The following is a 27,643-nucleotide window of genomic DNA, read 5'->3' as shown; positions in this document are numbered from 1 at the left end:
CCAGCCCTTGCTCGGCGTGTCTGGGACTAGGCTGCAGTCACTAGTGGCACAGGGGGGTGGGCTGCTCGCGAGATCAGACTTGATGACCACTTGCAATTACAGCCGCCCTTGCTAATGGAGTAGGAGCCCCAAGGGTGCGGCCACGCGTCCCCCCCGCGGCATCCCCCCCCCCCCAGGGCACCGCTGGGGCGTGACAGCCCCCCGCAGTCACCGCATCCGAGCCCCGTGGACTCCAACCCCCGGGCAAAACTCAGGGCACTTGACTCGTGCAGTATAGCGAGAAGCGGCTGAGCGGGAGGACTGAGAAGTGACACGGGGAATTGCAGGGGAACAGGGAATTGCAGGGAAAGGCCAGCTCTTCTTCATCTTTATCACAGCTTGGACCTTTCCAACCTTACGCACCACGGGCATGGAAGCAGGGGTATTTCTGGAAGGTAGATTTAGCTCTGACAGCAATGTCCCGCCCCCATTTAAGAAAGTTATCCGTATAGTTCAGTTTTCTCCTGTCTCTTCGACTCGTACAATAACGAGTCTCTCCAACCAGCACAGTCACGCGTATAACCAAGTCCCCCTCCCCAAACAGATGGAAAAACCAAAATCGTGGGGTGCACCAGCAGCTTTCGAGGTGCCACAGAAAAGAAGGGAGCAAGGGGGAAAATAAATGTTAGCTTGTGTAAACTAGCTAGAGTGGTTTTTCCCCCCTCTTCTTCTTAAGGGATGTATTAATTAATATCCAATGAGGTCGGAGTTACAGATCAGCCAATAAATTATGGCGAGAGAAAAAAAATCATCCCCACCAGTCCCTTGCAATGAATAGCGCCTTGTAACGTCTTTTTTTTTTTTTTTTTAAAGTATGTGCTACTAAAGATCTGCAACAAATGGTGTCGTTACTGGGTCACAGCTACTGGGGAGGGGAAAGATGCTCTCAGATCCCTTCCTCAAAGCAAACCCCCCTGGCGACCAAGAGCCGCCGCTGAAGCAGAAGTGGCGGTGGAGACTTTACCACCGTGCAGAGGGCTCCTGCCCCGGCGGGGGGGGGGGCACCTTCTGTGCGCCCCTCTGCAGGGCCACGTGCGAAAGCCCCGCTGCTCCTGCCGGGCGGGGGAAGCAGTGGCTCGGGCTGGGGCTCGCGTTTCAGCTCCAGCGACAATGCAACCCCCGCCTCTCGCCGGCGATTCATTCTGCAAGTGGGTGTGAGCCTCTCTCCTCCCGCACCACGTGTGCGCCGGTGCCTGGGAGAGGGCACAAGCACACGAGCAGAGGCGCATCTCCAGCCGCACACACCTGTTAACTGCGCACGAAAAGATAACCCGGGCGGGGGGCGGCAGGCCCCGGCTGCTCTCCAGCGCAGCTCGGACACGAGCGCACAGGCCGCACACGCGTGCCCGTACCGGGTCGATTCACAAAATCCGAATCGGGACAAACATTTATCTCCCTCATGGGGAAAACATCACGGGGAAGGGAAAGCATTTTCGCGTATAAGATCGAAGAAGAGGCACCTGGCCACCAAAATTCCGGGGCTTGCACAGGAAAGGGTGAAAACCAGTCATTTTGTTTGCTATTATATATAGCATATTATACATGTGCTATATATATTTTTTGCTATTATACATGCTATGTGCTATATCCATTTGGTTTGCTATTACATGGAGCACATACTATGTGCTATATCTATTTTGCTTGCTATTATACGGTGCACTATATATATATATGGTTTGCTATTCCATATAGGACATAATATCTATGTGGTATATATATGGATATGTGTGTGTATGTTTGCTATTATACGTGGCAGATAATATAGGATATGCATATTTTGTTTGCTATTATATATAACACATAATACATGTTGTATACAATATCAAACAAAATATGCAAAAATGCAAACTGTGCAAACTATATAAAAACAAAGTTTCTTATTATATAGCATGGGAAACATGTCCTAATACAGTTCGCTATTATATAGCACATAATACATACATGCTATATACTGTTTACGATTACGTAACACATACACATACGTACTAATGTTATTATGTAGCATGTAATACATATGTGCCATATATTTTGCTACTGTATGTAAGCACGTAATCCACGGGCTAGTTCTTTGTTTGCTATTATAGAACACAATGCGTGATAAATATAGTTTGCTATTATATAAAAACACACAACATATATGTGCTATAATACGTAATACATGTGCTAGGCATATGTTGTTCTCTATTATATATAGCATTCTTTCTAAATAAAGAACTATATATACACAATAGCGAACAACGTATCTAGCACATACATATTACGTGCTATAGCAAAGAATATATAGTACATATATTGCGTGCTATATACACACTAACAAACTACACATATATGTACATGTATATACCCCCCCCCCAAATGACTGCTTTCACGCTTTTCTGTGCGAGCCTCTGGAGTTTGGTGACCACGTGCGTCGTCCTCAGTCGTGTAAATGTATGTAGCTACACCGAGAGATCGGGTCGGAGCTAGTCGCAGTACAGAAGTCTGGATTAGAGGCGGGGCGGGGAATCCTTGCGTTTCCCGCGCTTCGCAGCCTCTCCGCATCTCCCCGCGAGCAGCAGCCCCCGGCAGCCGGGCGCGCCCCTGCACCTGCAGGCAGCCACGCAAGCCGAGGGGGCGGGGGTTACTTTTTTCTGCAGTTGCAGTGCTCAGCCCCTGCCCGGCGGGGTCAGCCTGAAAGGAAGCATCTGTTTCCAATTAGCAGCAGCCCGCAGCTCCCGCGTGAGCCGCGCGCCGCTTCCCGCTGCCCCCTGCGCGCCGCCCGCCACGTCCCGCGCCCTCGGCCTCTGCAACCTCCTCGTCCTCGTCCCGGGGCAGCGCCGCCCGGCCGGCCTGGCGCACCTCGGCGAGTGCCTCCCCCTCCCCCGGGGCCAAGTCCCCACTCAGGCTTACGCCCTCTCGTGCAAACGTGTGCACTTGCGGCACGCAGCTGCCCTCCTTGTCCACTTCTGCGCCCTTCCCCCTCCTCCCAAAACCTCAGAGATGTGATGCCCGTTTGTCCCCCCCCCCCCCGCAATCACACGCCTGCAAACGGGTAGGGACATGGTGTCGCCCTGGAGCCCCGAGGGCGGGCTCTGCCCCCTCCTAGGCGGGAGAGCCAAGCGCGGGTGAGGGCAGATGCTGAAGAGGATATGGGCTCCGCCGCCCTCTGGCTAACCCGGGCACCTTGGCACGGCGCGGCCCAACAATATTTATTCACCTCCCAGCTTCCCCCCCCCTTTGATTTTGTTTTTATTTCTGAAGCTGGCTCTTTCCAGCCGGTTCAATAAGATCTAATTATAGTGAGCAGAAGCTGGGGCTGTGAAAGCCTCGAGTCTGCGAGAAGGTGCTGGACAGAGAAACTTACTCTGCACGCCCCCCGCCCCCCCTCCCCGCGCACACACCCCTCTCCCAGCTCTGAAAGGGAGGTTTCAGAAAGCCTTGCACCCCCGTCCTTCTCCCCCCTTGCCCTGAAAGATATTCGAGCAATTAGGAATTAATTCGGCACGGTCAAAAGGCGATTTCACTGTCAGTCAGATCAGTTCTCCCGACTTGAAAGAGTTCAAGTGGTGGAAACGGGACACTGGGGTGGAGGGTAGAAAAACAAGGAGTGTACTGCAAAGGGAAGCTGGGGAGGAGGGAGAGAGGGAGCAGCGACCAAGTGCTAGGCCTGGAGTGCTTTGGTTTTGTTTTTAATTTCCCCCCCTTTGTTTGGAGAAAGTACTCAAACCCACTCCTGGTTAATAGCAAAGATCATTTTTAATATCAAAAGGAAATTAATGGGAATCCTCTCCCCCCAGATCTCAGCCAGTATTTTAAGGTTCATGATCAGGCAAAAAGGCTCTCTTGGGTTAAATCTCGAATGCAAGAAAAAAAGTGACAGCAGAATGGAGTAGCAGTGGGGTGTGAGATCTCATGTGCAAAATGAAAGGGCCGAAAGTTAAACCGTTCCCTTTACAAAAGGACTGAAAATAAAATAAAATTACAAAAGCCCCAACACCAAATCGTCCTGCACCCGTCCAAGGGTTCCTCTCCAATAGATTATGTCCCACTGAGAGGCAGACAGTATCCCTTCAAGCAAACATCCGGAGTGATTATTTTTTTCCTAGGGCAAATGACATGAGTGCTGTGGAGCAGGAGCAGGTTTAAGCATTAGGGTTATTCCTCATCAGCTCCACATCAGCTTCCACCATCTCCTTCACCAGGTCCTGCAAGAGGGAACAGAGGCATATGTTATTTATCCACCACATGAAGACTCAACACGCTTCCCCTTATTTAGCCTACATTCATATTTGCAATATCCAGTGCACCCCAAGAACCTAACCCTCTGCATCTCCTTAACCACACACTGGAGCTGTGTAAAGTTGAGCACTGATTTAAAAAATACCACAAAATGGATATAGAATAATACCACCCATAGAGTCAACATTGAAATAGCACTGACATACAGTTTAAATGCTTTATTAAAAACAACCGTCGGTAATTTTATTTGTGCATTTCTAGGCTTTGTTACATGAATGCTGTGCTATTATACTGATTTATTCAATCTTGGCCTGTGTTTTAAGGTTGGGATCCTAACTCAAAGCTAGCTATTTTTCCAAAATGTTGAGAACCGCAGTACTCCATCCAAAGAATGTTAGAAGTTGAATTACTACTCCACTTTCCTCTAGTGGCTTTTTTTTAATAGTCTTCTTTGAATCATTGTTGAAAATGTAATTTATTTTTCTGTTTAAATCAATTAACACAGAACTTTTCCACCCCCCCCCCCCACCGAGTCTCTTAAAGACACATACACACGCCCATGAACACACTGGAAGAAGAAGAACTTACATCAAAAGTGACTCTGGGTGTCCAGTTTAGTTTTTGTTTGGCTTTGGTACAATCTCCTTGAAGAAATTCCTGAGGAAGAGAAAGAAACATTTGTAAGGTCTCTTCATCTGGCTCTTCGTTGCAACGTTAAAATTTGCCATTGTACTGTTCACTCTTATATAATGCATCTTGAGGCTTTCAGTAGCTACACATTGTCTTGAAAAGAAAAGCTAGAATGAAAGCCTTCAGGCTAAGGAAAACTTCAGCCTGGCTTCTTTAACAGGTTGAAATGATAGGTGGAAAGGTAAGGCCATGGTTCACAGCTCTGCTACATCAGTTCAGGCCATTTTTAGAAACAGACAAAAAAATCAATTCCTTTTAGAAGTACTTCAGTTTCAGTCAAACCTTAGATGCCTATAAATCACCAGGAAGCAACATTTAAGAATCCTTGCCTAAGCCATATAAAAAGTAAAGGGGTAATTTTTTTTTACATCAAATCTAATTGACTCTTTAATGATGAACGCTTTACATGAAGTTGTCATATATCCTGGTCATGCTACCGCAAGAGCTGTTTCAAATCACTGCACACCCCCCCCCATCACCTTTTGCTTAAATAGGAGTAAATCACAAAGCAAACATGACAACTGAAATGTTCTCTTTCAAATAAAAAACATGTGATCAGCAAAGGACAGTGCTGTTAGACTGCTAAGAATCTCTCTGTGGCTGCATGGCTACAGGGTAGGGTAGGCACAACCAGCTGATACTGGGAAAGAGAAAGTTCTTGATGCAATATTTTTTAAAGTAATTTGAACAGCCAAGTAGAAAAGAAAGTAACCAGATATATAAAAGCTAGATACACAGAAACAACTTTGAAATATTGTTGAAGAAACTGAGCAGCTGTCAGTCAAATATATCTTTACTGATTCAAGTACCTTTAAAGTGCTACAAAAATATACACTTATTGCATCTCTAATGAAATTAAGGACTACTATAAATTGTTTGTTGCTTTTAGATTAGAAGTTAGTTGTATAGATCAATATCACTTTGCTTAAATTTGCATAAGCATTCTCATTTAAAGCATCATTAAAAGCTGCCTGTAGGTGACCACTCAAGATAACTATAGTTGTATAGCAAGGTCTTTTCTTTAACTTGGAGATCAAATCTGTGGGTTGAATTCTGCTCTTGGGTTTGATTTCAGTGGCATAACACAGCAAGATAAAGTTTCTCTAAAACTGGAGAAATATGTTTTTCTCCATCCTCCACTCTCCTGTCCAGTGTGGGAGCTGATGAGCATTTTCGCTTAAGTACTCCAAGAGCATCGTGCATTTCAGATACAAATCGCAAAAAAAAATTTCTTTTTCTGCAAGCTTTTGGGCTCAGTCGCCCTTCCTCAGGCTGAGGGAAAATTAAAGATGGTGGACTTTTTACTATCTTTAATTTTCCCTGCGCCTGAGGAAAGGCAACTGAGCTCAAAAACTTGCAGAAAAAGACAGTTTTTTTGGGTGATTTCTTAGTTGGTCTAATGAAAGTTATAATCTCTGAATCAAGAGTTCTAAAGTTTTGCGTTTATTTTGAGAGACAAAGACACACATTATGTTAACTGACAGATCTTGCACAGCAAAACATAGGAAATTCTTCATAATTATGCTACATAAAGCTAGGCAGCTCCATTCTAGGAGCAGAGGAAAATCACTCCTGGAATTATCCTGAAATGGGGGATATGGAACAAACAAGTCTGCTGAGACTGTTCCAAGCAGCACTTTTAATAATTCAAACTTCATGGTACAAATAAGGAGTTAGCCTCCTCCTTCAGAAGAGAGTAAACAACTGATTCAAAACAAACCACTGTTGGAACAAATCTGCTTCATTTCCCTAAATTATCCTGTTAATTTGTTACTGCAGTTCTAGGGTGGCTTTTGGAAACTGCAATAGAGATTTTGGGCCAAATCCTTCAAAACCATGCCAATGTAACGGGTCCCCCATGGGTGGGGGAGGGGGTATCATAAAATTACTCCTCTGAAGAAATGATCTCCATACGAATATGAATTGCAAAATGGGCTCTAAAATGGCAAAAGCTCCCCTTGGATAGATTTTGGTTCAGGTCATAAGGGTACATTTAAGTACCACTGCTTTTTATCTGGATTTTATTTAAATGTGCATTGGAAAGACACATATATGAAGAAACAAGACCCTCCCCCTCCTTAAAAAGTGTAAAAATAGTTGCATTTTAATCAATACTATAATAAACTATTTAAAACATTATTTAATTCATTAGCTAGCAGCCATTTTCAGTTCCATCTAGTTTTAAAAGACATAAAGGACATTTAATCATAAAACTGGAGTTTATTTTTCATAAACATTGCAGCCGTCATAACTTTACAAATACAATCTTTATTTCAAAATCAGATTTTTTGAAAACCTTACCCAGTGTCATGATTCTTTACTTATTTAGAAAAAGGGTTAGAGACAGAGGAATGCAACCCCACTGTATACAGCTTTATTCTGATTTTCAACAGCATGGGAGCAAACTTTAACCTTTCCTGTAAAAATATTCTCCAATTAAAATTGTCTACCTCAAAAATGTCTTCTGTAATTCAAGGCCTTCACACTCAATCACTGAGTAGCCATATATAAGAAAAAAATGCTAAGAAATAAAAATTACAAATATTACCACAGTACTGAATGGTAAAGATAACTAATGCAAAAGCTTTGCATGTGAAGTCCAACCTACTTCTAACTCTTAAAGAGTAAGACTCCAAAAAACACTTTTAAAAAGGTTACACACGCTAACAATAAAGTACAACGGTGCTTAGTTTGTAAAAATATTTAGTATATAAGGTAATGCAATGTTCCCATCTGACTCAGGTTAAAACATTTTAAATTGCTCTCCCAAAGTAGCTTATAGACTTTCTTGAAACACTACTTTACAGTAAGATTTGTTTTAAAATAGCTCTATATAAACACAGTTATTCCTATGGACTTTTTAAATTGCTCTATGAAAGTTAATACACAGACATAAGATAAAATGGATATAAGATACAATATTGCAGTTTAAACCAACCAGCCTAACATCACATCTATATCTGAGGGTTGTGTTACAAGTGAAAGCCTGAAGTACAGAATAGAAATGTACTTAACGATGACTGGAAAACAGCTATTACTAATTAAAGGATTGTATTGCAGTCATGTTTCCTGTATTTTTCTGCAAGTAGCTCATAATTTGAAAACAATAAGGCAATTACAATAAAAAGAATGTTTAAAAAGAAACCCTCTTGGAACAGAATCACTCTTTGTTTATATTATTAAAGTCTTTTTTGAAACCAGAGATTTCAAAGTTTCAACCAGATACTTCCAAATTTAGGTTTAACTGAAGCTCCACATGCCATTCAGTGGTCTTACCACTTTTCAGGCCCAGGGTTTTATTTCCTTGAGATACAGGCACACCAAAAAAGTCTGTGAAAGGGATGGAATAGGTCCCAAAAAGAAAAAGTGGACCTTTGTGATTCACAAAGCACAGCTACTGCTGAATGAAGACCTGTCAATATTCCTATTTCTGATGCAATAGTAGGTGATAAAATGACAGCATATTTCATGTTTTAGCATTACCACAATCTTTTTTCTTTATCACTGGCTGTGTCTACACTAATGCTACTGCACAGTCCTCATTACTGTGCATTTATTTAGTACTTGTATAAACAAATACCAAATACATGCGCAATTATCTTTGTTACTGCATAGTAGCACTGGAAAACACTTATTTTGTGAAGATACTGTGCAAGTAGTCTAATATTACTGCTCAGTAGCATCGCACAATGGCTTTTGCCATATTGGGCTACTGTGCACTTAGCGTCTCATGCAGATGAGCCCATTGTGATGTAAATATACAAGGTGTGGAAAAAAAGGGTTCTTTGACATTATGAAGACTCCAACGGGCTAGGTATAGGAGGTAAGAATTTGTTTTCTGTTGTTTTTCAGTACTTGGAACTTCCAATTAAAACACTAATAAACTGTCCTTTGTTAAACAGCCATTTTAGGAGGATCTGACACTACATTTTTATTTTCCATGAAAGAGAAAATGAAGGACATAAATCACAAGTTTAACATGCAAGTGGTTATCTATTCTTGGATACAGAGAGCTGAGTATGTGGTGTAGTAAGCTAAAGGGGTAACAGCCAGGAGCCAAATTGCTTATTGCTATTTAACACCCAAAAGATACAAGTTCTCTGAGTGGTGATATGATCCTCTCTGGAGGCAGGGAAAGAATGAGTTTAACTTTGATACATTCTTTTGTTTGCCTAGCTCTCTCCCCTTCACATTAATTATAGCTTGTAGTGTATGTGCCCAAAAGAACCCTTAGTTTCATCAAACTTCATCTTATGGAGATGTTATGGTCCTTGGACAAAAAAAAGGCACAGGCAGACAAACCTACTCTGTAGTATGGCCAGATATTTTTACAGATAGGTTATACAACCACAAGGAAGACATGTTAAATATTTCTATGTAAATACCACATTTCTTGAGTTCTGATACAGGATGTCATCACTACTTTTATTTTGACTCATTAGGTAATTGATCTGGCTTCACGGTGCAATTTACAACTGCCTAATTCGATTAAGTTTAATTGGAAATCTGAAAGTTTCAAAACAGCATGACAAAAAAAGGAGAGAGATGTACTTCATGCCTACAAGAAGTGTACAGACAGTATCATTCATTTACAACATTCATCAATTCAGCTCAGTACTTCAGCTCAGAGTTTGCTCTGTTATCCCACAATATAAAATCAAGAGCAAGGCCAATGAAAACACGGGCACTATAAAACACCAAGGGTGAAATCCCAACCTTATTGGCTTCAGCAGAGACATGAGTCCCACCCTAAAATAAGGAGCTGAACATGCAATAGTTCTATACTGTCAGAAAAGTTGTAGTGATCACATTCAAAATCTGCAAGATGGTGCAAGAGGTTTTTCAGGAAGTAGACTTTTTATGTTACAGCTCTTTCACAAACAAAGAGTGGACGAATGAAGTGCTAAAGAATCACTAAACTAAGTGCCTGGCCCTTCACTCCTTTCAGTGCAGAAAAGCTGTCAAGCCTGGGCCTCTAAATTGCCCTCAGCTCTCAAGAGTCTTAACAGTCTGAATAAAATGTTTCCTTCTAGCTCCATTTTTATTCTCTCCCCATATATCTCCTTAGGGCTCTGCCTCTCAAGTTCCACTCACGCTATGAAATAAACAAACACACTATTTCACTTGACTATTATTTTACAGTGTCCCCCCACTGCTCTAACTTTGAGATGTACATGGACGTTATCATATCTCCTCCTATATTTATTTTATTATGCCAATTTTTTTCTTCAGGTTTCTTGGTTATCATATTTAAACATTTCATTTTTATTTTTAATAAGAGCTTCTGTAAGGTATTTCATTGGCAAAGTGTGTGTCTACATGTTTATTAATGCACTTTTGCTACTGTGCAGTATCATCACAAAATAGGTGTTTGCCAGTGCCACTATGCAGTAACTCAGGTTATTGTGCATGTATTAAAGTTTAGTACCTCTAATATGCCATGCTATATAAAGGTATATTAGGCTGTCCTAATGAGCTGTAACAAAACAGCATGCCTTTTTAGTGATGCTTAATGTGCAATAGACTAATTCTACTGCACAGTAGCTTATTAGCCAGATTTTTGCCATGATACACTAACGTGCAGTAGAATAGGCTACTGTGCATTAAGGCATCTCATGTAGATGCACCCAAGGTCAGCCACACAGCATGTCTGCAGGGCTGCTACACCTAACTGCTAAAGCAAAGATTTAGTTAACATGTTTGCTAAGATCAGGAAGAAGTCCCATCAAACAGCTTACCATATTTGGGATGCTTGCCTCACTAACTGCATAATTCAATTGCTGCTGTCCTTACCCTTTCATGCCTCTAACCCACCCAGTATTTGTCACCACAGGTATTGATATACTGTGTCTCAACTACACCTCTGCTCCTGCAAGAAGATTTAAGCATGCAAGCATTCCCTGTTGACCTCATTTGAACGACTTGTAATGTGTAGAGTTAATAAAAGCAAAAGTCTTTCAGAAGGGGAGTGCAGAAATATCATTAGTAGGTACAAACATGATGAATAGAAACACCAAGTTAAAGAGCAAATGAAAGTAGTCACATCAATAGGCACCAAGTCTGCCTGTAAGTAGTTGCAGGATGGGACCCTTAAGATTGAACTCTTCAAGGTAAGGCTCACCATCTTGATTTGTCTCTGAAGTGTTGTATATGTCTGTCATGCCATAAGAAAAAATATAAGACTGTAGCAGTCGGTAAGTGTAGTAAGTGGAAGGGGAACATGAAAATAAAGTGTATCAGTGAGGAAGGCTCAAAATCTAGGAAATACCCAATAAATATGACTTTCAGAAAGGCAGTGAGGAGTATCACTCAATTTTTATTTTTTTTCATCTACTGCTTTTAGGAAAGGAAAGTTGTAGAGCAGTTAAAGTGCCAAGGGAATAAAGGAATGCCAGCAAGTTTGGTTCCTGGTCTATATTTGTTTTTAATGCAGCAGAAGCAGGCTAGCTTCCACTCTTGGAACAGTGAGCTTTTTCAGAGAGACAGCATTGTTTGCAGAGAGCCTATCAAGTGGAAACAGCTCAGAGCAAAACTTGGATTCTATGAAGCTTCCTTTGTAGTGGAAGTTCTGATACTTTTCCCAGTGTGTTTAATATATAAATTGATTTTCTGCTTAGGAAACTCTATGTAAAATAAAACTAAATCCCCCCAACAAACTTCAGTATCCCTCAGAATGAGCCCTGTGCTGAGGACCTGCAAACCTGAGTGACTTTCATAGATTGCAGGTGCTCAGCACTTCATGAATAAGCTCCTTTTTATAAAGGAGATCCATTGTCCTTCTAACATTAAGAGGACTTAGCGAATAAATCAAATCAGTTCTTGCTTTTCCACCACAAAGCAGATGTTACAACAGTAACTGTATCTCAGCTATTTGATAACGTTCAATTGGATCAATTGCCACAGAGCAAATGAACTCACAGCAGCAACAAACACAAGAGTGATAATAACTGTAATGAATATTCCCTCTCCCCCTCCTCATGCCTTTTCCACTTTATTGCTGTGTATCTGCACAAACTGAAGCTGAAGCCAGACCTCTCTTTTAATGACAGGGGGTGATAAGAGACAAGAAGAAAACAGCAAGCTGTCTGGTCTGCTCAGGAAGTTGGGAATCAGTGGTATTGTCCATCAGCGGGGCCAAGAGAATGCCGTCAGTGCTAAAACAATGCTTCAGCTCAACTTCAGGGAAATTGAGTCAGTCAGCACTGGCTCTGACAAGCACACTGACACTGGAGATAAAACGGCAAATGGAGCAAAACAGAGGGAGCTGGCCCTCTCTGCTGTACAATTCTTGTCGCCAGAGCGTAATCACTCTGATGGAGGTAGTGCACCAGTTAATCAACACAAGGGCATAATGCTCATGTACACTTACAAGAGCATAGGCAGACACTGGATCATGGCTGCTTTTATCTTTTGTGCAAAAGTCAACTGATTTACATGCTTAAGAATGTGAATATGGTTGAGTATTTTTCAATCTCTTAATTTGCCAGAGGAAGCCTGAGAAAATATCTTGGAGAAAGTTTTCCTTTGGGCCAGACTAAATTCCTCCTGAGTCAGAGCCTAATGCAAAGAAATCACAAGTACTGGCTTTACTGGGCTTTGGATCAGACCATTAGTTGCTAAATGCAAGTTGCCCTAACTGGAGATTTATCCCCACAGGCCAGCTAATATTACAGGAATTCAAAAGAGAGTTGCTAACCTTTAAGGACTCTTCAGCCCTGGGTGGTGACAATATTAAATATGGACTATTCTCCTCATGGGACCAGAGGAAGCCCTACTGGAACTAGTGGCAATATTTCTTTGGAATTCTGTGGCACCAAGATTTCACCTAATAGAAATTTACCTCAGGGCACAAGTCTACATTTACAGGGAGACAGATCAAATGAACTGATGGGTCTTTCAGCTCCAACTTCTATGAGTCTGTAAACATAACAACTGGTGGCGTGGTAGACTCAAGTGAAGCGTCCATATAGTTAGATCCCTTTAAGTGTAACAGGTGCCCAAGGAGAGAACTGGGAGAATTCCTGGGAAGATGAATAGGATTAAATCCACAATACGATACATGCCATTTGTATGAGTCATGATTATTTTGGAAAAAGAAACCCAATACATGGGATAAGTTTACCTTTGCATGTGCATATATACAAGCTTAACATACGTAATAGAGCAAAATTTGTTTTGAGTTTCCATAGTGTGGAAGACTGACATTTACAGTGCAATCTGCAATGCACTGTCTTTGCTCGCTGCACTACAACAGGGAGAACTCACTCAAAAAGGCCATTGAAGGGGGTATAATACTCCCTCACTCACTGCAATGTCCCTCCTGCCCCCCCCACCACATGGATGCAGTTACAGTAACTATATCAATTTAGTTATTTCCATATAGGAAGGAAAGTACCCATAAATTACCTTTTTCCTGGAAAAAAACAGCATCCACACTACAGCTTCTATAGATGAAACTTTTTAGGTTAAAAAAAATCACATCCCCTAACTGAAATATTTATTCTATTTTCTAAATGTGAAGTAGACTTTAGTGATGTGGGCATATACATGTGCTCTGGTACTGTATCCATCCATCACCCATGCACCCATCCCCACATATGTACAAAGAATTAAAGATCTTTGGGCTACAGTAAGCTTCCGAAAAAGCAAGTTTCTCAACAAAATCATGTCATTCAAAGTTTCTAGAGAAATTAGTGAGCTTTAATAACAGTAGGAGCCTCAGGGATAAATTATTTCCCAATGGGATAATGAGGGCCTGGTTGTCATAAAAGAGAAGAATTAACACCAGGAGAGTGTTCTAGATGCCAGATTATCTTTTAATTAACCAATCAATGTGCTCGTCTCTTATTGGGCTATATTATATCACAATATTTCATCCTAGCATGGAACAAATGCTGTGTATGTACGTTTACTCTTGGAGTCAATGGGAGTTTTGCTTGAGTAAGGATGAGATATTGGGTAATTGTGGTCTGAACCTGTAAGGTCTCATCACCAGGCAGAGTACTTATTAGGGTACTTGAGCAAGTGGTTGATACCTCTTCAATCCTTAAACACAGTTGTTACAAAAAGGTCCTAAGTGTTATATCTGAAGCTTAAATTCCCCTTTCCTATCTTGCTTTTATTTTTATTTGTATTCATTTATTTAGCAAATTACTCTATTTGTAAAACAGTGTGATTTCAGTGTGATTAATTGCACAGTAAGAGTTATACTTCCCAATGGCAGTGGAATCTGGACCTAACTAAATGTGCTAACCCATACATAAAAAGATCAGGTTTCAACACTGATTTGTATGCTAGGATGAAAGGGAGAACTGGCCACCTTCTCAGCTGCTCCTGCTGTCTCAATAACATCACTCTTCCTTCACCACAAAAAATAATTAAGAACCATTTTAATATTATAATAACTATTACAGGCTTACAAATCATTGCCATGCAAGTATCAGAAAGAAGACAGTAATCATTACAACATTCAGATTATTTTGTATGTAAAGACGTATGAAGCAACAGTTTAATAACTCCCTATTTACCATTTACAGGACATGCTGTCACTAGTGATTTTATTAAAGTGAATAAAACTAGTGACTCTACTTGCATACATTAAATTAGACATATCTAAAAAAGGTCATATTAAAAAAACAGACAGGCATGCATTTTTCTGTAAATGTGCTTCATTAAGTTATCAACAAAATAGTGACCAAATATACAAGGCCCAGGTCCCTGTAAGGACCTGGGTGTGATGAGATATTTGCATTTGGTTCATGGAGTGTAACCTTATACCAATTTAAACACACATTTTCTATACAGCTTAAAGGATCTGGAATGGGATCCAGCTAGTCCTTTGAGGAGACTGGGGGAGAGTGGGGAGACACATAAGCCAGCCAATAGGGAATACTGAAGAGAGGCATGTGTCTAAAACTCTGACTCTTCCAAACCTGCATGTCTCATTGTAGCCCACTGCTCACCCTGTCAAGGGGGCTTATAATAACTGGACTAGAGCCATGTGGCCACTTTCACATTCTTCTTTAGGTCTCATGACTCTTGCATTCCTTTCTGCATACTGGCACAGCTTTAACTGGAGAGGTAGACAGTTCCTCCCCACAGCCTAGTCTAGGGGTTAGGGCATTCTCCTGGGAGGGTAGAGATGTAGAGCTGAACATCCTAAGGTTGAGGAGGACATTGAACTCAAGTCTCCAGCTTTCTGAGCAAATGCTGCAACTATTAATGCACTATAGAAAAGACCAACATCCCCAAAACAGTTTTTGGTGGCTTAGTTCAGGAAAGGATTCTGGGGTCTGCATTGCGAGTGGAGGGAGGCCCCTGCCTGCAGTGACTCAGGGGCCTACACACTGGAGAGGGATAGCAGTTCAAACTCACCCTTGTGTTTTGTGTTTCCTAGTGGCTAGTTCTAGATGGCTCCTTGCTCAGTATGCACATTTTTGGGTGACCCTGTAGCACCTTGAGCCACAATTCCTTGTCTGGGACTGTCTCTTGTTACTGTCTTTGTTTCTGAGGCAGCCTCTCCTACATCTTCTCTGTTAATCTCACAGTGGCCCTTTTTGCCTCCCTGCATTTCAGTTAATCACTGACAAATGCCAGATTCAGAAACCCTTTTCAATAGATGATAAAAACAGGCAGGGCAGGATTCTTATGGTTCAGGAGGTGCCCAGAAGTAATCTTCCTGTTACAAGACTAGAGGCACTCTGAGTACGTAAAAGGGGGATGCAAACATCTCCATGGAACTGATACAATAGGCTGTATTTTTCTCTGCCAAACACCTCTCACTATAAAGCAAGTAATCCATGAAAGGGTTAAAAAGTCAAACAAGATAGGAGAGGATTATTCATTTGGAGTGTGCCCTGAATGCATCCTTCAGCACACTTGATAGAGTAGGAAGCCCAAGTGGTGGCTTTTCACATGACATCATAAAAGCCTAATTTATCACCAGCTAACAAACATCTAGAAAATCATAACATCCTTTCAGGAAAACCATGTGCAAAATAATCAGATTTACTTTGATGAAAGCTTTAGAATGCCGGTCCAAGTAGGACACTACAAACAGTAACCCTTTGCAGGTATGTATTTGCAACAAAGCAGCAATATTTAACACTGCACACTCATTCATTGCCCAATAGGAGGCTGCTGTATTTCCTGCTTCTAAATATGTTTATTTTTATTCTGTATATGGATTCAGCCAAATAAGACTGCCAAGGACAAAAGGTCAGATCCTGGCCACTGTAAAACTTGTGTTGAACAAGCACTTGAGAACTTCCATTGAAGGAAAGGAATCCTCCAACAGTGCAGACATGGCATTGCTGCCTCCTTGCACTCTCTCACCTTCACATTCCTAGGGCAGAAGATGTGCTGGGGTGTGGTCCAAGTGCTGCTGCACTGTGGTGACCCCTAGCTGCAGGAATAGCCCACTGCAGTTTGTTGTAGCCAGCTGCAAGGTGGAGCATCCATGGGCATCCCAAGAACAAGAGATTTCATCGGTATGGACACCTTGGCCTCCCTCCCTCCTGACTTCTGAGCTGAGCAGGCCGGGTTACCCACAAAACTGGGCCCAGAACTTAATCTGTTAAACAGAAAAGCCACTTACACATGACAGGACCTGATTTTCAGCGCTAAGCACTTTCAACTCTTGATTTCAATAGGAGGGGATATGTTTCAGTTGTAGTTATGTTCACGGTTGGCTGAGTTGTTCTATTATGCCACTATGTTGAATTCAATGTCAAAAATTAGAATCTGGGAAAATGTACTGCAGGACCCTGATCTGAACACAAGAAAGCCCTACTCCAGATAACAGATACACACACACCAAGCTTAGTATTACATTTCAGCAAGGATCCCAAAATGCTTTAGCAAGGCAATTGTTGTCTCTGTCCATCTATCTAACATTCAATACATCCTGGGTATTCTACACTGGTAACTTTTATGTCCCAGTCTAAATACACATGGAATTTCATAATGTTATCCTCTAACTCAATTTATACTAATTCTAGAAAATGAATCATCCCTTTTACATCTGTATTATTTCACATTTATAAAATAAATCAAACAAGTGCATTTTTTGTTTTAGAAGAAGCCCTTCCAGAACATAAAATAATGAAGATAGTTAGTAAACAATATTGGACAGTAAACAATATACTTAATACATCTACTTGTCTGTGATGCAAATCAGCTAGCACATGTATATTGTACTTGGGTAACGCAGTGAGTTCAGCTCACTCACATCCCTTACAATTCAACTCGAGCTTTTACTTATTAATACCTGAGAGTCTTATTGTTGCAGTTTGAAAAATAAACTCATTTGCCACAAAATGCTTTGTGATTTACTGTTGCATATTGCCAGACTGATAATAAAAACAGTTTCCTAGGTGTAACTTTCAGCTCTTGAGAATGAAAAGAGGGATGGTAAAGAGTGCACGGAAGTTGCCAGATCCAGGGGAGAGCCTAAACCCCTGAGATGGGAAGGACTGGGAAATTTTTTGGTTTACTTTTCGTTTTTTGTCCATCACTCTCTCTTTAAAATGTATTAATTAAAAAACTGAGAAAATACCCAAACTACCAATAAACGGCAAATTCATTAACAATAATAAAGGTATTTTCCTGTTAAATAATTTCCTTCTTTTTTCTTCCATCTTTTCCACTTTATACCATATGTTACTGTCTTTGTCTTGTTTCATTTTTTCATTCTGTTAACACGTCTGAATTATTTTATTCTCCTGTAAAACCTAATTTCTCATTTTTTAGAATAATGTTATTCTCTTCTTTTAGACTCATTGAATAATAGAAAAATACGGCAGGTTGAGACCTCAGGATTCCCATCTAGTCCAATCTCCTATTCAAGGTAGCATCATCCCTGTCATCCCACATTCAGTGTTTCTCCCTATTTCTCCACTTCACCATTGCCTCTCCTATGCCTATGCCTATCCCATTTCTCCTTTCCTCCCACCCTATCATCTTACCAGGAGATGCTAGATTTGCTCCTCTTTGTCTCCTACCTCAGCCCTGATCCTCTCTTCTTATGCCACCAGCCTATTCCTTTTTACTTGTCCCAACCTCTGAGATAATACAAAGATCAAATTTCTTCATTCCTTCACCCTCAGTTTTCTTGAAACTGTTGCAGAGATTTAAAAGCAATATGTTATGCCCGTTACACAGAGTGACAGGACTAAAACTACTGCAGTATCTGGAAGCGAGTCCAAAAGAAGCATACACAAGAACCACTATTACTGCTCAGAGAAGTTGCCTAGAAGCATAAATTTGACAAATTTGGCAACATACACTTACCACGTGTACACATGCACGTGCGCGCACACATGCACTTTTAAAAGCACACATATATTCTGCTCCTTTTCCAGTACTCTTGAATGAAGATACCACAGCTTTAAAGCTGTCCTTTCTATGATCTCCTTCACTTAAACACCTTCAATTAAACAAGAAAGGAATTTTTGATCTGTTACCAACAAATTCTAGATTTTTTCACCCTGCAGCAGTCAAATATGAAAGAGCATTATAGTGAGAGACAAGTTAGCATTTTCTAATAGACCTGCCCTATTTACCAAATTCTTCTTCCAAACCAGGATTAAAAAAAAAAAACACAGTCATTTTCTGCATGGCTCCACATATACTCAGTGAGTATGGGATCGAAATATCCCTAATGTATTGTGTGTGATATTCCAAATGCAAGATTCATCATGCAGTACTTAGTTCTTCTGAGAATAGATAGTCCTTTGAGATGTTTAAATAACAATTAAAGACTGAACTGTTTTTCAAACAGGCTGATATTCAGCTGTCCCTATATTTTTCATTTACATTGTGGTAACACACAAAGGCTAGGTGAGAGTCCCTTTGTAAACTGCACAAATACGTAAAAAATGGCAGTCCTTCCCCACCCCACCAACCCTCCAAAAAGCTGTCAATATCAAATGTATGCTTCCTCAGAACACTTCCAAGTCTTATATCTTTTTTCTGGTATATGTCACTTCTAATTTCTATAATTTGACTTACTTGATTATATCTCTTTCTAATGTCATGGGCAATATTGTGCAACACAGAAAATGCTGAATGGCAGGGTTGTCAGGTACCAATAGTGCAACCAAGAATCAACCGAAGTAACAAGCTAGATAAGCATCTTGGTAGCCGTTCTCTCTTAGTAATCTGAGCAAGACTCAGGAGGAGAACTATTACTACTAATGCAAGATAGTGCTAGCATATTAAATAATGGTCCAACTGAAAGAGAAAAAAAGAAAGATACAGATTCCATACAATAAAACAACAAAAATACCCAGCACTAATCTTTCATACACCTTAGCACATTTTCCAAATGCAGGGAAGAATTATCACCTCCATTTTACAAAGACTGAAATTGTGGCACAGACAAACTGTATGACTTGATCAATCTTATACAGCATGTCATTAGCAGAGCAAAGGACCCACGTCTACTGGCTCTCAGTCAAGTATTATCTGCCACACCATGCTACTTTCTTATTATTAAGATATATATCTTAGTACCTATATAGCACTCCAAGTATTCAGATCACTTTGGATCAAATTCTGGACTCTATTACATGCCTCCTTATTCCTTTGTGAACTCATAGTAAGATGTAGCCTTTAAAAAATCATTCCTCCATCAGCTCTGCAGATCATACGCTCTATTTTACCTCTACTATAGTAAATACCTTATCTCCATTGTTTTCCATTCTCTAGGTTTCTCTCTCTCATCTAAGGCATCAGCTTTTAATTTCTAGATTTTCCTGCTTCCTGTTGTAACTTTTTGGACATAAAAAAAAAAAAAAAAATCACAAAACCCCCAAGTATGCAGAAAGCACAAAAAATCCCCAAAAGATCCACTTAAAAATAACACGATAAAAATAAGGAACCATATATTTTCAAATCTGCTGAAAGTTGAGCTTTCAGGGTTTATATTTTTAAGATTTTCTTCAAAATTGAAATGCCCAGCAACTCATTAAAAAAACAAACAAACAAACAAAAACCCAAACAAAAAAACAAAAGAAAGAAAAGAAAGATTCCTATTTAATCACAGGATTCCAGAAGCTCAGGTTTTGGGGACATTATTATTTTTGGAGGAGGATTATTATGACTTCTATGGCAGAGGTAAAATTGGACATCATAATACTGAGCAGAGTTCAGTGTCACTCTATTCTGTCAGTAATCCTGTCTCTCATTGGCTGCAAAAGACTCCTTGTTATGTTTCATGCTACAGTGTAGGGAAAAACAGTTTCCACCACTACCATCTTATTACCACTCCATATCATATCAATGATCTATACTTTTTAAAAAATTAATATGGAAGCCTTCAAGACTTTTTAGAAAAATACAACAAATATCTTAAGGTCTGTTTTGAAAATATAAGCACTAAAATTGTAGAATGAGAAACAAATAAATTAAAGAAAATGATTTTACAAGCCTGACAGATGTGCTTGGCAGTTTAGTTTAAAAGATCAACTAAATTCATTATGGATGTTTAGTGAAGTATTCTGAATAAATAGGATACAATCAGCAAGTATCACAAACTTATTCTGTACAAGCAGCAATCAGAAAGGGGGTGGAGAGGGATGGCTCCTCACTGCCTCCTGGTCTTTTGGAATCATTTATTAGGACAATTAGAGTCAGAGTTGTGATCCAGTTGAAAAAGAAGCTTGCTTGGATCTGATCACAACCTGCACCACCACTTCATAGTCGTGCTGCTTTATGCCTGCTGCAGTACGTAGGTAGTGGTTGGCACTTCTGTGGCTTCATCGTTTCTCCTCCTCTTCAGCTCAGTTTATCACACAGGTTAGGAAAACATGAGTAATTAAACTGCAGGTCATAAAGTACTCATGAAAAAAAAATCCCAGAGAGCTTCTGGGACACCTCCCTATAATCCCTTTGAATCTCTGCCTCCCTTCCTCAGATGTGCAAATTTGATTCTTTCCCTCAACAAGTCCTTTAAGGCAAATAAGTCTGCAGAAGGGGAAAAAAGGGCCTATTGGAACAGATGAGAAAAGCAACCTGCAAATGAGAGAAACAGAGACTAAGATGTTCTCTCAGTGGCTACAGCCTGATTCTTAATTGCTTCAGGCAATGACTAGGTCCTCCCCATGATTTTAGATAAATAGAGCAAGGTGTTTAAGTGCAAAATTTAAGACTATCTTTATTCAAGACTGGGAGGTTGTAGCTTATTTTGCTCTCTGGTTGCCCACAGAGGCTGGCATTGGTAGATATGCTTGGAGGTTGCCTGGTTTACAAATGTGCGATTCTGCCAAACAGGGTCAATATTCAAACCACAATCAGATCAATACAGAAATGATGCCTTTCTTGCATCTACTTACATGCCCCATTTCATTTAATGTAAGAATGATTTCCTACTCAGCTCTATTCCAATTCATGTGAAACAGCAGAACAATTCCAATGGACATTTTGTGTGAGATTTGAATCATTCCAGGCATGCACTTGCTCGTTTATTTTGTACACACATTATCACAACTGAGCATGCAGTTGTGGTAAGAGCACATGAAAATGACCTGCTAGACCAGGGCTAGGCAACAGTTTTTGGCCAGAGTGCCAAAAAACCCACAAAAAATGTCTACCTTGGAAGGTGCCTGAGTGCCAACATGCCAGAAAAACAAAATGGGGGCGGGGGGGGGGGGTACATGGCACTCTGGCAGGATGCACTGCATATTAGTATATTTAATAATCATAAATATTGCCTTTGTTGTTGTGTATTCCTTTTTTGTTGAGCACGTTGCAATGACAGAGAGAAAAAAAGAGACAAATAAGAGAACAAGGAGAGAGAGAAAGAAAAAGGAGAGCAGAGAGAGAACCAGACACACACACCCACGCACACAGAGAAGCACGTGTATGAACACAGAAAACCAGAACACACCCAGAACAGACACATGCACACAAGCATCCGGAATGGGACACATATGTGCGCACGCGCGCGCGCACACACACACACACACACACACACACACACACACACACACACACACAGAACCAGAGGGTGGGCTTGGAGTGGGTGGGAGTCAGGCGGGCTCAGCTGCAAGCCCTACTGCAAGCATCCTGGGCTCTGTGGTTGGCAGCAGCTACCAGAGCCTGGGCCGGCTGCAGCCAGGAGGATGCAAATAGCTGCTCTGGGCTCTGGCATCAGCTCCACACTGGCGGGTGCACGCATGCCTCAGAGTGGATGGTGGGGATAGGGCCTGAGGCACCACAGCCCTCCCGCTTTCTGCTCTGAGGTGCACGTGCAGTCACTGCCAGCATGGAGCTGGCACAGCTGTTGCATCCTGCCTGCTGCAGCTGCCTAGGCTGGCTATAAACAGCTGCGCCAGGCTCTGGAGCCCTGTCATCAGCTCTGTGCCGGCAGTGGGGGACAGGCTGGGGTTGTGCTGCCTCAGGCCCCTCCCATACCGTCTGCTCCGAGGTGTTTATGCGTCCGCCAGTATGGCGCTAATGCTGGAGCCCGGAGCAGATGTTTGCAGCCTCCTGGCTACAGCTGGCCCAAGCTCTGTGTAGCTGCTGCCAACCACAGAGATTGGTCTGCTTGCAGTAGGGCTTGCAGCTGCCCAGTCTCCTGCTGGGAGCAGCCTGGGTTTCATGGCTGGTAGCAGCTGCCTAGAGCCTAGGCTGGTGGTGGTGTGCTGAGCAAAATGGCCTCATGTGCTGTGCTCGCCACATGTGCCGGGGGTTGCTGACCCCTGTGCTAGACAATTAACTGGGATCTGCCTGGGCACAACTGTGTGATCAGTCATGATAATGTGCATGGAAAAATTAGGTGCATAGAACTTGAACCTTACAGACATGAGCAACATGTCAGCTGTTAACATATTCATTAGTCACTGTTTAATACTCATCCTGCACATACTTTGCAGTGATTAGTGATAGGTGAGTGGGACACCAGCCTTGGGTGTCAAGTTAGAGTGTGCCAATGCTGTGGGAGCCACTGCACCCAGTGTATGGGGACCCTGTCCTGTAGCTGCAAGAGTATGAATTTCTGTCACCACTGCAGCACTCAGAATGTGGTGAGCCTGTGATGTGGCAGGTAAGACTCTGACAGCACCCTCTTGCCCTCCCCATTTCACACACATTGCTCTACAGGGCTCAGCACATCCCTCCTTCCTTCCACTCTGTCCACTGCAACAGAATAGCTAGCTATGCCTCTGGTTTTTGCGTAGTGTCGATTAAACAAGGTACAATGTAGTGAAGGCTCATGTTAAAAGCACGCACGCACAGAATGCAGAGAACCTGTCCCTAGATGAGGAAAATAAGATCATTAAAAATCTCAAAATACTACATGTGATGTATGACCAGAAGCATCACAGAAAGCATCACAGAAAGGATTGCCTCAATTTGCACAGGCTAATGTTCGCAGGCTTTGGCACTGAAAGTGAAACATTTCAGTTGATATTTATACACCTAGCTAAATCTGGTTTGATTTTTTCAAGTGGAGACATTTCCACCAATTGGCAAGAGCTGTGGATTTTTGGCATCTTTGAAAATAATCCATTTTTCCAGGTGCTTCAGTGCAAATGTAGATGCCTAACTTGGCACAGCCAATATTAAAAATTTTGGCCACATGTTACAATCAGACCTATCTGATGCTCCAGCAATTCACTCTTCTGTCCTATGTGTCTGACTTTTTCACATAAGTAATTGCTATTTTCTGGGGGTTCTCACATAAGCAGACAAACCATTTGGGCAAGCTCCTACTGAAATTAATGGGAGCATGACCAAGTAAGGCCTGAGTTAAAAAAAAAAAAAAAGACAAAATAGGTAGGTACTTCCTCACATTAATTCTCAACACACTCCATTTATGTTACCACCCCAGAAGGTTCAAGTCCTGATTGCCAGAGCGTATTTTATCTTGTATCTGTCTTACCTCCTATTCTCTGTAATCTCATAGATTCGTAGATGTTAGGGTTGGAAGGGACCTCTATAGATCGAGTCCGACCCCCTGCATAGGCAAGAAAGAGTGCTGGGTTCAGATGACCCCAGCCAGATGCCTATCCAACCTCCTCTTGAAGACCCCCAGGGTAGGGGAGAGCACCACCTCCCTTGGGAGCCCATTCCAGATTTTGATCACTCTAACCGTGAAGAAGTTCCTCCTAAGGTCCAGTCTAAATCTGCTCTCTAATGGCCATTATTTCTTGTGACCCCCAGGGGCACCTTGTTAAGTAGGGCCTCACCAATTCCCTTCTGTGCCCCCATGATGAATTTATAGGCAGCCACAAGGTCACCTCTCAACCTTCTCTTGCGGAGGCTGAAGTGGTCCAGGTGCCCTAGTCTCTCCTTGTAGGGCTCAGCCTGCAAGCCCTTAACCATACGAGTGGCCTTTCTCTGGACCCTCTCCAGGTTATCCACATCCCTCTTGAAGTGTGGCACTCAAAACTGGACGCAGTATTCCAACTGTGGTCTGACCAGTGCCTGACAGAGGGGAAGTATCACCTCCTTGGTTCTGTTTGTCATGCATCTCCTGATGCACGATAAAGCGGTGTTAGCTTTTCTGATAACTTTATCACACTGATGACTCATGTTCATCTTGGAGTCCACTAGGACTCCAAGATCCCTTTCCGCTTCCCTTTCCCCTTCATGTGTTCTTCTTCTTGCTTGATGCAAAATCCATTGAAGCGAAGGGGAGATTGTTCACAAGTGCCAGCAGAAGATACAGATCTTCTCAACCATTTTTCCACTATATTGGCTGCTCTTGGCCATTCCCCAGTGCATTCTGGTTAGACTCTCTCTTTCCATTGGTGTTTTGCTATCAGACTCATTCTCCTCTTTCACATTTACCAAATGAGTCTGCTCTTCACTTCACCACGATCTTACCTTCAGTTCCATAGCCCCTGAAAGTTTTCCAACCTTGACAGACACAAACATACTCAACCTGTGTCCATTTCCTCATACAAGCTATCGTGTTAGTTTGGTTATTTCTACTTCTCAGCTTTCCAGTTAAGTGAGTGCCTCATTTGCAAAGACAGAGGCAAATGAGACCTGGGTTCATTATTTAAGATTAATGATGACTACAATTCAGGTGACTGTATCTGCCACAAATGAAAAAAAACCTTATGTTTATGAATCCAGGTAACACAGTCATTGGTTTATGGACCTGACATTCTTCTGGGAGGGTCACAAATCTATTTGATATAGCTAAGTACTGAATTTTGTACTTGGATTTCAAATTTAGCTAAAAGATGTGTAAAAACACATGCAGTCAGACAGCTCCTTGGCTATCTATCTGAGGAAGCTCTGAAGCGTAAGCTATTGCTTCCAAAGTCAGTTGTAACTTATGCTCATTAAATTGGCTCCAGATCCACCTTTTCAGACAGTAGTACAGGAATCATTAATTCTTTTTTGTGAGAAGCAGACAACTTCAGCTAAACCACACCCTCTTTTGGGGATGCATCATCATGAATGCCAAAGACACGTGGATACAAAGGCATTACACTTTCTTTGGAAGACTGTAAAACAATACTAAATCAAACACTGCGTGCAGTGGTGCCTGTCAGCACTTCCAGACAAGCAGCCTGTTCCAAACACAGGGTGAGATCTGGAGAGTGAATCCAAGAGGGGAATTTTCACCTTTGGCTCAGTCCTTATGTTTGATGTCTAGTTTCCACTCCTATTCACCTCAATGAAAATTATACCAAATATCCTAAACATAATGGATAACAGCGCCAGCTTATGGTGACATTGTGTCTTAATCTCAACACACAACAGTCCCACAGTCTTCTCACACAGAAGAAACTTTTTACATAAATTGAATATTGTAAGCTCTGCTTAGAACTCGAGACAATTCTGTGGCTTGAATGGGTTTGCTCCATTATGGATAGTGCTACAAGGAATTAACTCTCTGCTGAGACACTACTTCAGGTAAACAATATCTTACCTTCCCTCCAGACCTTTTCACAGGCACATTCCTGCAGCACTCACTACCTACTGTAGATCTCTGATAGCACTCCGATGGCAAGGACTTTGATAGCATCAGCTGTCTGAGGAGGGTAGGTAAGAAATATGCCAGTACATATATATGAATGAAAGGGGGGGAAGCAAATGGGGAAAATCGGTCCTCAGCATTTATTAGCACAATCAGCACCTGAGGCGGAATTCATTCAGATACTGAAATGAGAGCACTGGGTTTTATGATGGGAATTCCTTATACATGACAGCTATATTTCTCATCATGGATCATAAAAACCATATGATCTATCAGTTAACTACTCAATTATAACTTGCATCACAATAAAAATGTCAACTGGTATGAACTGATGAAGTGCAGGGATGTCAACTTACATTTTGGGGCTGGGTGTGGCTCATGGAGCCACTCTTATCTGGTCCACCAGATTACTAGTGTGGCTGGGCAGTGGATTGCCATAATCAGGGGCCCTTTGGCCCTGGTGGTCATGGCAATTGATGGCAGGAGGGTGAGCATGGACTAACAAAGCTCCAGTCGCTCTCCATCTGTACTACCATAACCCCATCTCTTCGGCTGCTGGCCTTTGCACATGCCCCACATTGGAGCTGCGCAATTTGAACTGCTGCTGCCATGGCATAAGGCACAGTGGCAGCAGCAGCTCCAGCTTTGGTACATAGCGGGGGCCCTGGGTCAAAGTCAGAGATGCCACTGCAGCTGCTATGTGCCAGAGAAGCCAGAGCTGGTGTGGCTGACACCACTGCTTCTTAGTGTCCTGGGCACAATACAGACTGCAAAGAGGCCTGTGGTCCAGATCCGGGCTGGGGCACAAGGTGAGTTTGACACCCCTGACAGGGTATATAAAAATAGTTATTTATGCAACAGTTACTAATATTCATGAGTGCAAGAAAAGACACCTGGAAGATTACCAAAACAATGCAACAGTATTGTCATCAAATAATGTTAATTGTGATTGACAGCAGGGAGGAAATAACATTTTCTGATCCTATTCAGGCAGACACACTAGTCTCTTCCTCTGTTTTATTCTTACTGCTTCAATAATGTCAAGTTAACAGTTCTGGTAATTATATTATAATACAATTTCTTGTACTTGTGTACCACTTGTCAGGTGATTTTAAATTGTTTTCCATAGGTGATTATAGGGAGTCAGGGATCTAGAAAGATAAGCAACTCTTTCAGAGTTACATAGTAAGCTAGTGTCAGAGCCTAGAGGAAAAACTCTGGGTCCAGCCACTAGGCTACATAGAAGATACTAGGAGTTTTACAGCAATGTAATAGCACTGAAAGACCCACTACTGAAAGCAATAACTGTGACAGATTCTATTTACTTGCTGTGAATCTCAGTAAAATAAGTAACCAGAAAAGTCTGCTTTTTGACTGCTACCTGTTCATTTTGCTACACAGGAGAAGACTGGCTAAAAATGCTTGCCAGAAGACCTTGAGGATTTATCTGAAACAACAAGTGTACTCTCTACTACAGGAATCATCCAAAGCCCACTGAAGTCAACAGCCTGCAACTAGCTACAACAGTCTTTCAACTAGGCCCTTGGGTTAGGGACAGACATTACACATACACTGGTTTGAGTGAACAGAAACTGGTTTACACCTGTAGCAGAACATAAGTTCAGTGCACATAAGCCAGTTCAAAATGGCTGAAACTGGTTTAAAATAAATCTGGCTGAATGTAGTATCAGACTTAACTGATTTGGATCAAACCAGTTTATGTCCCAGACCCCTTCCTGGTTTAAGTTAAATCAGGGA

General features: G+C 41.7%; 1 protein-coding gene across 2 annotated transcripts in view; it reads right to left on the bottom strand.

Moving 5' to 3' along the window:
- Positions 1-3,755: 3,755 nt before the first annotated feature.
- The window catches only part of GMDS (GDP-mannose 4,6-dehydratase), a 577,786-nt gene continuing 553,898 nt past the window's right edge, over positions 3,756-27,643 (bottom strand). For both annotated transcript variants that reach the window (XM_019542456.1, XM_019542466.1), the window contains exons 10-11: positions 4,846-4,914; positions 3,756-4,223 (exon numbers count right to left, since the gene is read on the bottom strand). In XM_019542456.1, coding sequence (XP_019398001.1) covers positions 4,161-4,223; positions 4,846-4,914 — 132 coding nt within the window. In that variant the 3' untranslated portion in view covers positions 3,756-4,160. The remainder of the gene's footprint in view (positions 4,224-4,845; positions 4,915-27,643) is intronic.

This window comes from Crocodylus porosus, unplaced genomic scaffold (assembly GCF_001723895.1).
Source record: "Crocodylus porosus isolate Cpor-Errol unplaced genomic scaffold, CroPor_comp1, whole genome shotgun sequence".
Lineage (NCBI taxonomy): Eukaryota > Metazoa > Chordata > Crocodylia > Crocodylidae > Crocodylus > Crocodylus porosus.
Note: the sequence above shows the minus strand (reverse complement) of the source record. Positions and strands in the feature narration are given on the sequence as shown.